This window comes from Eptatretus burgeri, chromosome 1 (assembly GCF_056783735.1).
Source record: "Eptatretus burgeri isolate ZD-2024b chromosome 1, Ebu_testis_v1, whole genome shotgun sequence".
Taxonomy (NCBI): domain Eukaryota; kingdom Metazoa; phylum Chordata; class Myxini; order Myxiniformes; family Myxinidae; genus Eptatretus; species Eptatretus burgeri.
In genome coordinates this window covers 71,924,267-71,942,071 of record NC_140961.1, presented here as the reverse complement: position 1 = coordinate 71,942,071, position 17,805 = coordinate 71,924,267, and the positions used below count along the sequence as shown (strand labels likewise).

Sequence of the window (17,805 nt, the reverse complement as noted above, 5' to 3'; positions counted from 1 at the left end):
GAGGGACAGAGCGGGGGAGGGGGGGGCTGGGTGTGCTCTGGCTTTCAAAAGGAATTAGCCACTGTGGCTAATCCAGGTTTAGAATGATTAGCCACAGGAGAAAGGAAATGGCCACATTTTTTTCAAAAGTTTTTTTTAGCAATATGAAATAATAAGTTAATTTTAAGGTGGATGTGTGAGTTTGATGGGTGAGGTTGGTTGGATGAGTGAGTTTGACGTGTGAGATTGGTTGAATGAACGACCATCAGGGGAGATGGTGATTGTGTGTGTGTGTGTGTGTGTGTGTGTGTGTGGGGGGGGGGGTATGTTCGTTGTGCCTGCAGTGGGGGGTGGTTGTGGACCAGGATTGGACCAACCTCATGCCAGTCAAACTCTCTCATCCAACCAATCTCACCCAACAACTTCACTCATCCAACCAATCTCACACATCAACTTCAGTCATCCAACCAATGTCACACATCAAACTCACTCGTACAACCAATCTCACACATCAACTTTACTCATTCAACCAACCAAAGTCACCCATCAAACTCACTCATCCAAACAAACTCTCTCATCCAAACAAACTCTTACTACTACTGATTGTGTCAAAACTCACCTGGCAACCACTGACCCAACGGAGCATGTAGCGCCGAATCATTCCGGAAAATTTTTTTTTCAAAAAAATAAAAATAAAATTTGGAGACAATCACGGTAATCATGCGTAATTTCGGTCGATTTTTATTTATTTATTTATTTATTTTTACTAGAAACTAGTTTAAAACTACTAAAGTTAGTATATATAACCTTGTACGAAATCACGCGTGATTCCCGTAATCAAAACATACAAAATGGCGGCCGTCTCAACGAAGCTTGAATTCTGTGCTAAAATCACCCAAAATTCGTCTAAAACTGGTAAAAAAAAAAAAAAAAACCACTAAAACATGGATTAGCCACAGTGGCTAATGGGTGGTTTAAAATATTATCCACAGGTACGGGGGATTTTCCCTATGGCGACGTGGTGAGCGGCAGCGCACACCCGGGGGGGGGGGCAAGGCCGGAGAGGAGTCTGTAGAACACAGAGAGACGACTGACCTGTCTCTGATCAGAGAGTGAGAGACCCAAAGACTCAGTTTCATTGCAGGATACACCAATGATCCGAAATGCCTTGGTTTAAACAGCGTGAAGCCGAGAAAGGTGAGAGGCGGGAGCACTATCCCAGAGGGGAGAGCAGTACTCCATCAGGCTGTGGATGAAAGCTTTGTATGTGGTTAGGAGCTCAGGTGTGCCAAGGAAGAACTTTGTACGACAGAGGATGCCCAGTCGGCAACTGGCTTTGGAGGCCAGCTCCCACAATGATGAGATTGTGGGGTGCATTGCTTGAATGAAGTCCTACAAGGGTGTGCGTGCATGTGTACGTGGGCAGTATGGCTGTATTTTTGGAGTCTATCCAGAAAGTTGTTCTTGGTAAAATGTTTGAAAGGAGCTGGGGCATGCCAGAGGGTTGAAAGAGCATGGGGAGCAAAACTGCAGGAGAGGTGATTAAAAATCAGACAGGATAGCGACCTGCTCGACCCAGAGTTCGTGACGGAAGATTTCACCCCATTTTCCCCAGAAGGTTTGACCCCTTAAAGTTACTTAGGCCACCTAAGTCATTCGCAAAAAGTTTATCAGCTGGACCCCAGACCCCCTTGAAAAGCTCCCTCCAGAGGGTTGTATTTACCCCATCTAATCCACGGACAAAACTTTGTTAAAACCAAGTATTATGAGAGTCCATTGCAAAAGAGGAAAAACTGACCTAATTTCAAGGGGGGGGAGGGGTGGCGGCGTGGGGGGTTGGTTTTGTCAGACCCCCAACAAAGTACCCCCCCCCCCTTTGGGGTTCATTTCCACCATTAGCTACATTGAATAAACCTCATCAAAACAAAGAAGTTTGATGGTAGATTACAAAAGTAATAAAACTGACAATTTCCGAGGGCATCGCTAATTAATTAAGACATCATTAAACATTCATTCACTTTATTTTGTAAAAAGCATTTTCTTCATAAAGTTTAATTTTACAGATCATATCGTTGTCCACTTATCATTGTATTACCATCCAGTTACACCTCATCGTCAATGCTTTCACCTGCGCTGTCACTTTCTTCGTCTTTGCCTTCATCGTCATCCACCTCTTCTGCGATAAGCAAAAAAAAAGAAGCATTTCAGGCCCAAAGAAAGTTTCCATTTCAGGGAAAAAAACACATTTCCCCTTATTGCTGTGGATGTTTTTTTTTTTTTAATCTATTGTAATTCACTGCCCCCATCTCCTCGGATCCATGTTCCCCATCTATGCTTGAATAATTGAGAAACTACTTATTGTACGTCGACTTCGCCTTTGCAAACATCTTCCAGTGTTGGATTTCCTGGTCGTGTTCTCTTGTCTGTGTTGCTGATGATCTCTTGCAGCATTAATGCATCATCCCTGATGTGAACATTACTATTCGTCGCTTGATTGTGTTGTTTCCACAAGGCTTCTTCTGTCGTCAGCATAGCTCTGGAAATGATGTTTCCCCTCTTTTGTCTTCCCTTTCTCAATTCTAATGTTGTCTCCAAACTGTTTTGTAAATTTTACCTCCAGTTTTTGTGCAGATGGTGAAGCATCTCTAATTATCGCCCCCTATCTCGTGCACAAAAGCTTGGTAGTGATTGTTCATCTCAGTTTGTTTGTGCATCACTCTGTTTGCTCTGATTGTTTTTTCAATGTCGCAGGTCAGGGCATCGAACGCTTTCGTGTGTACATCTTTCTTGTTGCCAGTGACATGGTTGAGGCTCATTCCTTGTGTCAAAGCCCTGCTTTTCTCCTTCCTTTCTTCCTTCCTTCCTTCCCTCTCCTTCTTCTTCTCCCTCCTTCTCCTTTCTCTTTCTTTCTTTCTTTCTCTTTCTTTCCAAGAGGTGTTGCTTTTGCTTCTGCTTGATACTTTGATCGGCAAACCACATGATATTTCACTTATTTTTCTGTGTTATCAATCTCACTTGTCGGTGTAACTGCTCATCTCCCTTCCAACGTGCATACTTCCTCACATTTTCTTCGAAGTTAGTTGTTTTGACATTCACCATCCGTTGTTCCGTCTTTCTTACCTTCTTCTTCGTACAGCAACAGAAAAAAAGGCATGCTCGAGCAAACATCCCTGTTCCTTCTTTTGATTTGGGGTTCTGATATCTGAGCGAGTGGTTCATTTGATTTGGGGTTCTGATATCTGAGCGAGTGGTTCATTGGTTTTGGGCTTCTGATATCTCAGCGAGTGGTTCTTTGGTTTTGGGGTTCTGATATCTGAGTGAGTGGTTCTTTGGTTTTGGGGTTCTGATATCTGAGCGAGTGGTTCATTGGTTTTGGGGTTCTGATATCTGAGCGAGTGGTTCATTGGTTTTGGGGTTCTGATATCTGAGCGAGTGGTTCATTGGTTTTAGGGTTCTGATATCTGAGCGAGTGGTTCTTTGGTTTCGGGGTTCTGATGTCTGAGCGAGTGGTTCTTTGGTTTCGGGGTTCTGATATCTGAGCGAGTGGTTCATTGGTTTTGGGGTTCTGATGTCTGAGTGAGTGGTTCATTGGTTTTGGGGTTCTGATATCTGAGCGAGTGGTTCTTTGGTTTTGGGGTTCTGATATCTAAGCGAGTGGTTCATTGGTTTTAGGGTTCTGATATCTGAGCGAGTGGTTCTTTGGTTTCGGGGTTCTGATATCTGAGCGAGTGGTTCTTTGGTTTCGGGGTTCTGATATCTGAGCGAGTGGTTCATTGGTTTTGGGGTTCTGATGTCTGAGTGAGTGGTTCATTGGTTTTGGGGTTCTGATGTCTGAGTGAGTGGTTCATTGGTTTTGGGGTTCTGATATCTGAGCGAGTGGTTCTTTGGTTTTGGGGTTCTGATATCTGAGCGAGTGGTTCTCTTCGATTTTTTTTCAGCGAATTTGTTCTCTGCGTTTGTAGCAGCAGCATCGACAGCATCCATTGCGTCTCGATGTTGTTTTGACAAAGCGGTGAATTTTTTGTGGCAGCCCATATGGACTCTATGAGCTGTGTCGGTCTCTTCAGGCAGCACAACGTCTGCATACTTCAAGGCCTGTTACTTCCATGCAGTAAGAACCGGTTTGCATTTTTGCATTGTGTCATTTTTGAAGAGAATGATGTCACCTTGGTCTGCGTCGTCATTTCTCTCGTGCACAGAACAGACAGAGCCTGAAGAGAGATCAAAAACTGTTTCGGGATTCTGAGGTTTAATTGATATTGCACCTCCACTGCCTTAAATGAAGATAAATTTTGCTTTTTAGATTATAAAAATTTTATGAAACATTATTTAATTCATGAGAATGGTAAAGAAGTAAAGGGAACAGGCCTGTGTCATGTTTAACGATTTAAGGAATTACTAAAAGTACCTCGTGTGTTTTCTGTGGTTTAGGCGTTATTTGTGCCCTGGTTTCTGTTTCTGTTGATGAACTCTACATCTATAAGCACAGAAGCAGTAAAACATTGTACAGGCAGTATATGATGTGAGGGCTTACTTGAATTTGTGCAACTTTCCCGGCGAAACGGAAATGGCGTAACCTGGAATGTCGGTATTTTTTTTTTTTTTGAATTGATGTAAGTTTTATTATTTATGTGATCTACCATCATACTTCTTTGTTTTGACAAAGTTTAGTCCGTGCACTTATTGGGTAAATGAAAGCTTTGGGAGAGGTGGGGGGGGGGGTTGGGTGGTACTTTGTTTTGGGGGGGGGGGTGTTTGACCAAACCTTTCCCCCTTGAAATTAGGTCAGTTTTTCCTTTTTTTGTAACGGACTGTCATATTTTGTTTTGACAAAGTTTTTGGTCCATGTATTATTTGGGGTAAATGCAACCCCCTGAAGTGGGCTTTTTAAGGGAGTCTGGATGTCCAGACCCACCAGCTTGGGGGGGGGGGGTCAGCTGACAAACTTTTTGTGAGTGACTTAGGTGGCCTAAGTAACTTCAAGGGGTCAAACCTTCTGGGGAAAATGGGGTGAAATCTTCCGTCACGAGCTCCCAGACGATGCTTGCAATGTCGGATAAATTGATCTCATTGGGGGAGATGCCAATAAAGTTTTGAGAAGTTTAGATGATGTAGTAATAAAGGGAAGACAGATGTGAAACTAGGTTGGCAGCCTAAAGGGGAGAGCAGTACTCCGTTGAACTATAGATAAAGGCCTTGTTGGCTGCGAGTACTTTTGATTTCCAAGGAATGGCTTGGAGTGACCGAGGATGCCCAGTCTCTGGCTTGTTTTGGAGGCTGGCTTTGTTATATGATCAGCACAGGAGAGGTCATGGTTGATGGTGAGGCCTAGAAGTTTAAGAGAACTAATATCTTCTTGTGTTTGACCATGGAAATATATATATATATATATATATATATATATATATATATATATATATATATATATATATATATATATATATATATATATATATATATATGGGGGTACCTTTGATCTTTCCACGTTGATGAGGTGAGATTGAGATATGCCAGGATCGAAAGGCGCGTTCCATTTGTGACACGAGCATTTAATCGACTTGAATCGGCCGAGTGATGCAGCTGCTTTCTGCCTTTCGACATAATGCAGTACCATATGGCACAATACAAAGTCATCTGCAAAAATGAAGAAATCATTTTCTAGAGCATCAAAGATGTTTTTTTTTTTTTTGCTGCCTTGGAGCACTCCTGCCTCCAATGGGAGAGGAAAGGCTATAATAGAGGAAAGCATTCTATTCGTTGATAATGACACATTTTGTGCACAAGTTGAAGTCAAGGCAAGGGATGAAGGTAACCTTTTATCAGTAGATGGTGAGCTTTGTAAGCAGGATTGGATGCCAGACTGTCGAATGCCTGATTATGCATCTTAGGAGATAGTCTGACCTTTTTATTATTATTATTATTATTATTATTATTATTATTATTATTATTATTATTATTTTCTTTCTTCTTTTTTAAGCCTTGGGCCCTCTAACCATTGCACATAGTGAAGCAGCAGCATGCCCAGAGTTGTGATTGGGACGGGATCCGAAATGATGGTCAGTGATCAGATTGCTGGAAAACAGGAAAGATTAAGTCAGTAACGACAACGGATTCCCCTGTCATTTGGTTGTAAGCTTTATTGTCTGCCCTGCTCCTCCTCCTCCTCCTCCGTATGCAGCACACGGCTGTGGGTAGCATCATTGGCTGAGGGCACGGCTGTGCCGCTGATGCAATGCCCCGATTACCAGTACACTGGTACTCGTTTTGCCAACCTCAGAAGGATGACAGGCTGAGTCAACCCCACCTGGTGTTGATTCAATGGGTCAACTCAGGACCCTAAGATCCCAAGCCAGCCACTCCAACCGCTAAGCCAACAACAGGCTTTATTTTCTGTCGCTAATATGATGTTTTTGCACCCATCTTATAAATGATAGTGATGTCTGTTGACTTTCTAGCAGAGAGGAGGCAGTGAAAGGACAAACTTGACAGTATAGATGTTGAAGGAAGACCAGAATCGGAGAATATGGGTACTGTTGCCATATGTACCTGTGACCAATGAAGAGTAAAGGCTTCATAACTTTTTCTACCTTCTTGGTTGTTCAAGATAGAGTTAAGAAGGCAGTGGATAAGATGGAGGTAAGCTGTTGACAGCTCTTAGTGGGATAGGTTGGGTGCGCAAAATATTGAGGCAAACTATGAGTTGAGACAATCTGCTTAGTCTCAGACAGAGTAGCAGATCCAAGTGGGAGGGAGATTTCAGTTGGAGAGATCTTGTTTGAAAAGTTCACATATATGTTGGATCCACAACGTCACAGAACACTTTGGTTGCAATGTGATACCGAGTTATTGTTGAGCTGACATTCAGCCATCTTGCAAGGTGATGTGTGAAGATGCCACAGTTATCAGAAACCGGTGTATTTGGAGTCATCATCATTAGTTGGACAGTACACTACACAGACAAACATTAGGTGGTTACGAAGAAGTATGTGAAGCCTGATTTATTCCAGTGGGCTGGGTGGGTTACAACAGTATATAAAAGGCTCGTCGTGGAAGTCCTGTGCATCTCACACAACACAGGACTGTTCAATAAGACAAACACAGCCACTGAGCTTGAGTGAAGTGCTGTCACTTCTCAGTGCACTCTGGGTACCTGTGCCGCTTTTCTCACCGCACTCAACGGGGTATTTCCTAAGAATGCCAACCCATGAGGATTGCCCATGCTCTATCCTTATAAATGCTGAACGTGAAGCAAGGAAGCAGCACGTACCATTGTTGAGGTGTTTGGTCTGACTCGGCCGGGGTTTGAACTGCCGACCTCCCAGACTTGGAGCGGATGATGTAACTAGCACACCACCTAGTCTGGTTAGTAAATGGAAAGTGAAAAATGGAGTTCTTGACATCGACAGCACCACCACCACCAGGATGGTGGAGTGGCCTGTTGAAACACACAGAAACAGAGCAATTGTCATTGTCATGTCAAGAACAGAGCAACATCCTGTGAACAAAATAACATTTATGTTGAGCATACATTGGCTGGTGCTGCAGTAGTTAAATCAATTGAGAGATCGGTGATATTAGAACAGAGACCTCAAATATTCATGGTCCGCACTGTTGGGAGGATGGAAGAACAAGGATTGTACGTAAAATCCAGGTTAATGGAAGAGTGAGGTGTGAGGGCTTCTTGGTTGGAGGACACATGCAATGCACTGACAGTGGGACCACATGTATGCAAGGGGATGAACCACGAGGAGGAGGGAGGAGGAAACAACATGCAAGTAAATGGGTTTGATTAGGGAAGGGTAATGACTCAAAGATAGCTGGTAGAGATGGAGAATGACTTGGTGTGGTTGTTTTACTGTGAAATTGAAACCCGGGAGGAAAGCATGAGGTTGAACAGAGTGAGGATGGAGGTTCCCCAAGTGGGAGAAGAGGGCGAACGAAGGAGTGGAGGTAAGCAGCAACCTTGGATTTGAGAGTTTCACAAGGGGGATGCTGTAAGAACACTTGTGATGGGGGAAGACCAAAATAGAAGGATGATGGGAGAAGATCAAAATAGAAGGCCACCAAACCACCTTTGATGAGAGGGCAGCGGGTCTTGTGCTGCTTCTTCCTCTTTTTGGGACATTCCAATTGAGTATTTTGGATTCCAGAGCATCCAGGTGAGGTGTGAGGCGGGGAGGGGGGGGGAACCCCATTAGTAGTTTATTTATTTATTTTTGAGTTGCTGAGATGAGACCATTGTGGATTTTACTTTGTTGCTTACCTCGATGCATGATAAAAGAAAACAAAACAAAAACAAAGCTTTAAAATATTATTTATGCTTTATTTGTGGGCCAAACTGTGCCTCTATCACAATTTTTTTTGACCAAGGTGTGTTCTTTTTATACTACAATGTAAGAGCCGTCGCTTCGCTGATGGGAATACCAATTTTTGCGTGCAGTAGTTGCTAAAAATGAACGGTTGTTGTTAATGGGGAAAATAAAATTAGGTGGTGTATAGATACCAGGAAGCGGTATCGGGAATTAGGTGGTGTATAGCTTAGCTTTACACTCGGGGAACGGGGAGGGGGAGATTGTTAATGGGATATTCATCACAGCCTTTTTTAGATGCTGAATTCCAAATAATATACAACAATACACTAAGAGGAAGATCAAAATATAAAAATGATTGCCCTCCCCCTCCCCTCTCCCTCCTCTTCTCTTCTCTTCTTTTGATCAAACTGTCTGGGGTATGTATCGGGCACAGGCCATGCCTGGAAACAAACTCTCCTCATGGATGTATGTGCACCATGTTATATGCTGTGTGTACGTTTTCATGTATATGCATGTATTGCTATGACAGTGGTGGTTACCCTTTTGTGGAATCCCATATAGGACAATTGTTGATGGACAGATGCAGGCATGCTGAGACCGAGCTCCTTTTAATATATTAGACATGCGACGTGAGATTTTGAGTGCTATTATCTGGAAATTGGCTTTTAAGTATCCATCTGTGATAGTTGCTGGTCTCGATGTCTCGATAACCCTGTGAGCAAACATTTGTTCTTGTTCAATGTTCCTTGTCCGTTTTGTTCTCGAGGTTGTTTGAAAAGACCAATAAATAAAAAAATCGGTAATGCACATACATCATTCCATTATTGTGACGATTGAATAATTTTTATTTTTTTCCACTCATGAACCACAAGTGCACCAAAGCAAGTTAAATTGACGGGTTTATTAAGAGTGCAGAATTCTAGAGTCAACAAAAGCTTAAATTCCACGAGTCACTGGACAAAATCTTACATTATGAACTTTTTCTGTTTTTACACTGTTTCATGACATTGTATTGGAGAAAGATAAAAAAAAAAAAATTGTGTGATATATTTAAATCCGCATTAACAGTTTTGAACATTATTTATGATTAATTTTCTTCATCCGGTTTGATTCTGACCTTTTATGTTTCCTCGTTCAGAACAATCTGTACAAGTCTGTGAAGATTCTTGACTGTTTAGTATGTTTTGCTTTTACAAGAATTTTGCACTTTGTAACTCTTCAGCTTTACACATGAACAACTTTTTTCCAACTCAATGCCCGCCCCACACCCTTCCTCTCAGAAATGTTCAGAACAGTGTATTATAATTACTAGAAGCACCCGCTCCTCTGGGAGCCGTCAAGAAGGTCATGTTGTTATATTTATGCCTATCCCACTCCAAGGGGTCCCAGGATTACACACCCAAAAAATGGTTGCGATCGGTTCAGCCGTTTTTGCGGTACCTGGGAACAGACAGACTTCCTGAGGGTGATGTGTGAAGATGCCACAGTTCTCGGAAACCGGTGTATTTGGAGTCATCATCATTATTTGGACAGTACACTACACAGACAAACATTAGGTGGTTACGAAGAAATATGTGAAGCCGATTTATTCCAGTGGGCTTGGGGGTGTTACAACAGTATATAAAAGGCTCGTAGTGGAGTCCCGCGCATTTTTGAGTTTCACTTATGATGGGGGAAGACCAAAATAGAAGGCCACCAAACCACCTTTGATGAGAGGGCAGTGGGTTCTGTGCTTTTTCCTCTTTTTGGGACATTCCAATTGAGTATTAAAAAAAATATTTAAAAAGAACTTTAAAAAAAAAAAAGAACTTTTATTAAAAAAATCAATTAAAAAGAGGTTACAAAAGAACAGATTTTAGTAAGATGGTGTAATCTAAGGTGACTGCTTCGTTGTATTTCATCATTTTGCAGTTTTATACAGTATTCATGTAACGCCAGTATGCCTTTGGAAATGCGTATTTAGTAAGCTTTACAAGTTTTTTTTTTTTGTTTGTTTTTTATTTTATTTTTGTGTGTCGGGGAAGGGGGGTTATTTAGAAGTTGCACCTATGTTGAGATTGCACTTCATGTCATTTGGGTCTTTGTTCTTCCACCACTTTGTGACAAGCAGGCTGATTGGACAGCCAAGAGACTTGTGTGGGTGCCTTCAGAGCGGCATGGCTTTGAGGTTGCGAGTGTGGTGGAGGAGCGTGATGAGGATGTCATGGTGGAATTGTCAGAGAATGGGAAGCGAGCTGTGGTCAACAAAGATGACATACAGCGGATGAATCCTCCAAGGTTCACCAAAGCTGAGGACATGGCCGAACTGACTTGCCTGAATGAAGCATCTGTGCTCCACAACCTGAAGGACCGTTACTACTCTGGCCTCATTTATGTGAGTACCTGTTACTGTCTCTGCAAAGCATCTGTTTTGTTGCCTTAATTATTGATCCTGTTCCAACCTTTTGCATTTCATTTCGTGCCATTGACTTGGATGCTCGTCTTGTTTTTCTTGTTCTCCAATTTAAAATTATTTGCTTTTACATCCAATTTTGATCTTTTGAAGTTTTCATAATGGCGTTGATTGTGGATTTGAGCTCAAAATTACAGCTGAAGCGTTTTGATTTGTTATTGAGGCCAGGTTTGTTGTTGCAAGTTGTATTTACTATATTTAACCGCTCTTTTATGCAATTGTTACCCCATGCATGTAGCGCAAAGTGAGTGAAAGCAGTTTGGTCTTTACCTCTGTCTGTGTGTCTAGTCAGTTTGTGATTGAGGAACTTCTTAAAAATTTTTTCAATTGCATTTCATATTTTGAACACGTCTGTGGAACACGAATCGGCTTGTTTGCACTTCCAAAAACCTGCAGTTTAGTAGGACTTTGACTCTCGATTTGGCAAAATTGTACCGTGTCTCGTCCCAAGCATACAAGCACACAGCGTGGTAAGCAATTGCTTCAGTCTACTTGTCTGTCTGTCTGGCAGTCAAAGAAAATTGAAAATCATTCCAAACAGGAAATTTACTTTTTGGGGGTATGTCATAAGGATACAAACAACAGGTACGAATAACTAATATAACGTTTTAAATAAAATGGTGGATGCTCCAAATTTATCAACGGCGGTAAACGTCCGATTTATTGGTTCTTTTTTGGGGGGTAGAGGGGAAGAGGTTTCTACAGCCCTTAAAACTTAAAAAAAATTTATATTGAATTATATATTTTGAACACTGTAGAACAAAAACCTTCAGTTTAGCAGTCACTTGACAAAACATACGCCGTCTCGACCAATCAAATTTGCCGCTCACGCTCTCAGAGCTGGGGAACATCGAGATTCAGATAAAATGGCAGTGTCCAGCGATGCAACTCCTGAGCTAACTTTGTCCAAATAAAAAAGGAGAGGTAACCCTACCCATGTCCTTTTTCTCAAGACTGTGCAGGGTAAGGTGTTCAATGAACTCTCTCTGGTTGCTTTTGTTTGAAATCTATGTAAAGGAAATTGACCCGTCTATAATCTGTCAGATTAGCACTTTGCATGCAAGGCGTTCGATCACAAAATGTACCATCCCTCGGAGAGATGTTGAGCCGGGTGTTCCTTCTGCTGGCTTTAGGTTGTGAACGTTAGTTTCAGGGTGGCTTTCCTGAATAGCAGTTATCGCCGGTACCCTGAACAAATTACAAATTCCTGTTGTGACGACTGCTGGGAATGCAGAGGCAAATCACCCAGTGCAATCCTTTGGGCTGATTTGGCAGCACTAAACCAGCCTTCAGGTAGAATACGGAGAAAGGTGGATATTTCCCTGTTTGGGAAATAAGGCTGTTACCAGCCTTTGGGCATTTATTTGTTTTTAAGTAGAACTAGTGGAGAAATTTTTATTGGTTCATTTGCAAGCATAATGCATCAATCCACTCATCATTAATGGACTATTCAGAGATTAAAGTCAGTTTACAACAGCAGTTTTGTCATTTTATCAGACCTTAAAAGAAATTGTCCCGATGGGGAAGGTATCTCTCGGAAATGAAACATTGATTGGACAAGTAGGTACCTATAAAGTGTTGAAAGTGTCGATGTTATGTTATGCCATTGCCAAAGCACAAGACTCAATATTTATCACTCTCCCTGCCCCCCTCCCTTCGTATGAATATCTCACTCACCATAAATTAGTAGGAAATGGTAAGGAGATGGCAGAAAAAAAGTCAGTGAACATCAAAAATGGGAGAGGCATATTTGGCTACACAAAATGTTGTCACTTTTTCGTGTGCGTGTGCGTGCTTACCATATTGGTTATAACCAGTAAATGTCACCAATACTTCCGTGTATCTTGAGAAATGGCTAACAGAGATAGCATGTTCCAATAATCGATGCAGTGTTTCTCCAGCCTTTGGATGCGGGCGTCCGCTTCTTATTGTGTAGATTTCAGCTCTGACTTCCTCCCAATGCTCCTTGCTAATCTTGTAGCAGACCTCCTCACGTTACCTGGAGCAACCTGTCCTGCAGCTTCTCCCAGTGTTTGTGCACTTTTCACTCCTCCACCAGGGACTTGATTAAACTTGCTTTGTTGAAAGAGCTCCAGAGCAGTTTCCTCCACTGCTGGATGGTGTGGCCTCTTGTGATACTCTTGAACTGGATGGCCATGCTTGCACCTCTCTTGCACCTTTCTGCGTCTTTAATGGACATTTCTCGGTAAACATCGTAGACGACAACAATGCGTTTGCTCCGGGCTCCTTCGTGAAGAACCACTGCCAGTGCCGATTCAGAGAGATTTATGGATTGCCAGAGTAAAGTGTGAAATTGGAGCTAACTTGACTTTCCTGACTTTCCTGAGAACCACTTTATGATGAGTAGTTCATATCTCGTTGTGTTATCTCGGGTGAGTAAAATTTCTCGAGCGTCGTCCACTGTCATTTCAAACATGCTTTAATCTCCCTTTTGACACCTTGTATCATATGTCCATGTTGTGCCCTTAACTCCAATATCCTGTGGTCGTAGACATACTTCCGTGCTTTTTACCCCTCAGCCCGAATTGGGTTGAAAAACGGGTATTGTCGTCACAGGCGTTGTCCGGCGGGCGTCCGAGCGTCCGTCCGGGCGTCTGGCAACTTATGGTTTCCGTCAATTTCGAGGAGAACGCCTTGTCCGATTAAATCCATTTTTGCAGGGTGTGTTGGGGTTGAGTAGAGGAAGGTTCCTTTCGAAAATGGGCGCACTGTGATTTTCAATGTGGCCTCCATGGCAGCCATCTTGAAATTGGTTTCCGTCGATTTTGAGGGGAACGCCTTGTCCGATTAAATCCATTTTTGCAGGGTATAATGGGGTTGAGTAGAGGAATGTTCCTTTTGAAAATGGGCACGCTGCGATTTTCAATGTGGCCTCCATGGCAGCCATCTTGAAATTGGTTTCCGTTGATTTCGAGGAGAACGCCTTGTCCGATTAAATCCATTTTTGCAGTTTATGTTGGGGCTGGGTGGAGAAAGGTTCCTTTCTATAATCAGTGCGATGCGATATCCAATATGGCGGCTAGGGCAGCCATCTTGAATTTGGTTTCCAGACAATAACTTGAGAACGGCTTGACTTATTCATTTCATTTTTGTGTGATATAATGGGGTTGTTTAGAGGAAGGTTCCTTTCGATATTCAGCGCAATCTGATATCCAATATGGCGGCTAGAGCAGCCATCTTGAATTTAGTTTCCGGACAATAACTTGAGAACGGCTTCACACATTGATTTTATTCTGGCAAGGTATAATGGGGTTGAGTAGAGGAAGGTTCCTTTCCAAAATGGGAATGCTGCGATTTTCACTGTGGCTATCTTGAAATTGGTTTCCGTCAATTTCGAGGAGAACGCCTTGTCTGATTAAATCCATTTTTGCTGGGTGTGTTGGGGTTGAGTAGAGGAAGGTTCCTTTCGAAAATGGGCCTGCTGCGATTTTCAATATGGCCAGCATCTTGAAATTGGTTTGCATCAAGGGGCTGAGGGGTTACGCCTGCTTTGCGGTGCTATTTTTTTTTTAATTATTTTCTGTTTTTCCCTTGTTCTTGTTGTGCCTGTGTGCCCTCTTGCCATTCTGGCTATTTCTCTCTCGCTGCACTCTTCAACTGAATTATACTTTGTTTGCCATTTACCTTATCTGGGATCTCCCTTGGTGACTCTCATCCTTTGTCTTCATCTCTTTGTAGTGTCATGACATGTTTTATAACTATCCTGCACACAAATGATTGGCAACCAAACATTTGAAGACCTCACTGTCACACCAAAGCTATGTCCATTCTTTCCCCTTATCCCTCTGTTATTTAATGTCTCCGTCTTTTTCATGTTGTGCCACCATACTGTACACATCAATTCCCAACCATGTACTCCGAAAGAAATTGCATCTCCACGTGTGCCACCACAGAGCGATGGCACCTCCACGTGCACTACCGAGCACTGCCAATACAGGCATGGGGTTTCCATCAGGTGCAGTCAATAAAAGCCGTCTGGGGCAGATGGGGTAGAGATTTGGACAAGTTCAAAGGAATGTGGAGGTCAATGTCAGAACAGCCAAAATCGGTATTTGCTACAGATATGGCGAGTTGCAAATCGCGAGCAGAGGACAATAACCAGCTCGAGTCCTGAACCACTTAAGTATCAATCAAGCTTCAGAGCCTGCGGGATGAATCTCAGCATGATCATTCCGTCCTCAGAACAAACCGAGGACCAGTCGCTCGTCTGCGCTTTCATCGTCTTGCTGATTGACCATACACTGCCCTTAAGGCCCATTGCCTTACTCTCCATACTCTTCCTCCCCATCCAGCTCCTCTACCCCGTTGTCTTTTGTCCCCTAAACGAGTCTGGTGTGGACGCTTAAGATTAACATAAAGTGATGAGTCTGTTTTGTATTGAGCTAAGTGGTTCGTCACAGGTTGTTTTTGTCCCTTTTTAATGAACTTTACGAGTAATAAGCATCCACAATCATCCTTTATCATGTTGTGGAACATCAGCAGAGGCCCTCACTTTTTTCACACCCTCACCTTTATTTGCTTTGAATTTTTTTTCTCCCCAACCTCTTGAGCAATTGACACAAGACTTTCCACAAAGGAGCGCCTACCCATGGAGATCTTTTTAACCACGTTACGTGATTATTGGATGGAAAATGCGGCTGATGTTCCGAAAACTTAATTTTCTGTAGGCATGGTTTGCAAGGTGTTTCACACGTCAGGAAGAAACGACCTCGACCTTGCTTCATTCAGCCCCAGCCTAATTAATTTATTGTTTGCCCTGTCCCCATCTTTGTTGTTACTAGTACGTGCCTGTAAAAAAAAAAGAACAAGAAACAACAACCACACAGGCCGTTTCTTCGCTCTCGTGTATGTGCGTGGCCCCAAAGTTTACATATCGCAGTTACGATTATTCGCAATTTAGTTTTAATGACCAATTATTCAATTAGCGCCAACGTATTTTGCCTTTTCGCAATGTCGTCGCAAGGAAAAACACAGAGAAGAGAAGAGAAAAAAAAAACCTTCGTGCAAAAAAAAAAAAAATTTTACTTCCTGGTTCGGAGCATACCAGCTCACTCTGATGTTACCGAAATTATGCACCGTCTAATATGAAAACGATCATAACTTGGGGCATTGTGTTTATAAATGCGCATAAGAAATCGAGTAATTATTAGAATACACGGTAATCACTCTCCGGAAGTCCGTACGTTGTAACCCGTAATGGGGAACGCGGCTGAGGTTCCCTTCCCCCATCGGCCATGCCACGCATCAACGTGTCTTGTCATTGGTTGGTAAATAAATGGCCATAACTTGGGAAGCACTTGTCCGATTAATATCAAACCTTGAAAAGGCACATCCCCAGGTCCCCAGCAATATATCTGGCAAGTTTCAATTAGATCGGACTAGTGGTTGTCGAGAAACAGCGGTCACAGACACACACAGACACACAGACACACACATTGCTGGAATTATAGATAGATTATTGAATTCATTATTTTTAATACCTATACTAGTTGCTGCGTGTTTTAGAATGCGGATTCATACCGACGACTTGACTAAATTATTGAAAAGAACATGTGCCATAGTAGTGGCTTGTGAAATCCGATTAATTATTATCAAGCCATCGCACCATGCAGCTTTCTACACTTTCGCCTGATTTTTTTTTTCGCGGACTTTATCTCCAGTCGCTCTTGTCACCCGTTAGGGATACCCTTGTCCATTACAATATACATATGTATATCATCTATATAAGAGTGAGGTGTGTGTGTGTGTGCGTGCAGCCTTTTCTTTCGTCAAGGGGTGTGAAATTGTATATAAATCAATCTCCAAATGTTGCATATGTCTTGGGTCAGGCCATGGGCACATGTACGCATATATGGATCAGCATATGTACCCAGAGTCAGGTTGTGGGCTTTCAAAAATCGCTCTCCCCAAACCCTCCTTTGTACATTGTATGTATGACGTATATTAGTTAAAATAGCTACCACCGGCTTTTAGTTGCAGTCTGTGAAAGACGCGAAACCACTCACTGTAAACAAGCAGTGTGTTCGCTGCTACATTGTTATGCACAGTATCAGTCAGCTGAGCCAATGGCAGCTCGTACCTTGGGAAGGGAATGGATCCATGGAAGCATTTCTGACTCACTCGCCTTCATCAGCATGGAGTCGTGGACTCACTCCAAGAGCAGAGCTGGCAAGGTTACGTCATCGTCTTAAATGCCAAATAGCACCTCTTGCACAAACTCGTCATTGTTATCCCTCCCTCCCACACCCAACTTTTATAAACGCTGATCTCCACTGGTGATGAACAGCTTTTTTTGATCATTGTATAATTTTGTGTTTTTCCAAAGTGAAAGTAAAAGAAATATATATCCAGGCATCAAAATATTCATTGCACTTCCTGCATTAAAATTTCATTCACTTCTTCCCCTCCTTCTCCATCATTCTCACCATCTCCCCATTCACCAAACTTTCAAAACCCTTCATAAATTTTTTATTGTGCTGTAGTTGTGAAATCCAAAATGCGAGAAAACTTGCACCAAAATATTTTATTTACAAAACGAAAGTTCTTGCAAAAGCTGTCATGCATTTCATTATTTTGGGTTAATGCATCAGCATATGAAATTGCTGGGAAGGCATGAGCAAACCACCCAGCATAACCCTTGTCAAGAGTCTGCATCTGCACCACCAACACTCCATAAAGAGTATGGTAGACTGATTATTATTATGATGATGATGATGATGTGCAATTGAGATGGGAAGTTTTACTCACTCCTTGCAATCATCGAAGATGCACTCACTGTATTTGTGGATCTGTCGTGCTTATCAATGTCCCTGGGGACTGTTGTACACGCCATTTTTTTATTTTCTAGCAATGACAGACGGTTACCTTTTCTGTTGTCCAACAAACTAATAAGGAGACGATTTAATGTTCATCCCTAAATGATAAGAAATTTTTTTTCATTGTGTTGTTTGATGCAGACGTGGCAAAAAACTTATCATAGCAGCACTATTCTGTGTAGTTTGGATTTAGCTTGTTTAATTTTTATGAAGTATACCATTTTCA

The 17,805-nt window shown here is 42.3% G+C and overlaps 1 protein-coding gene across 11 annotated transcripts in view; it reads left to right on the top strand.

Annotated features, from left to right (window-relative positions):
• LOC147034722 (myosin-10-like) overlaps positions 1-17,805 on the top strand; it is a 242,334-nt gene that overhangs the window by 30,469 nt on the left and 194,060 nt on the right. For all 11 annotated transcript variants that reach the window (XM_085887757.1, XM_085887728.1, XM_085887750.1 and 8 more), the window contains exon 3: positions 10,402-10,665. In XM_085887757.1, the coding sequence (XP_085743883.1) occupies positions 10,402-10,665 (264 nt within the window). The remainder of the gene's footprint in view (positions 1-10,401; positions 10,666-17,805) is intronic.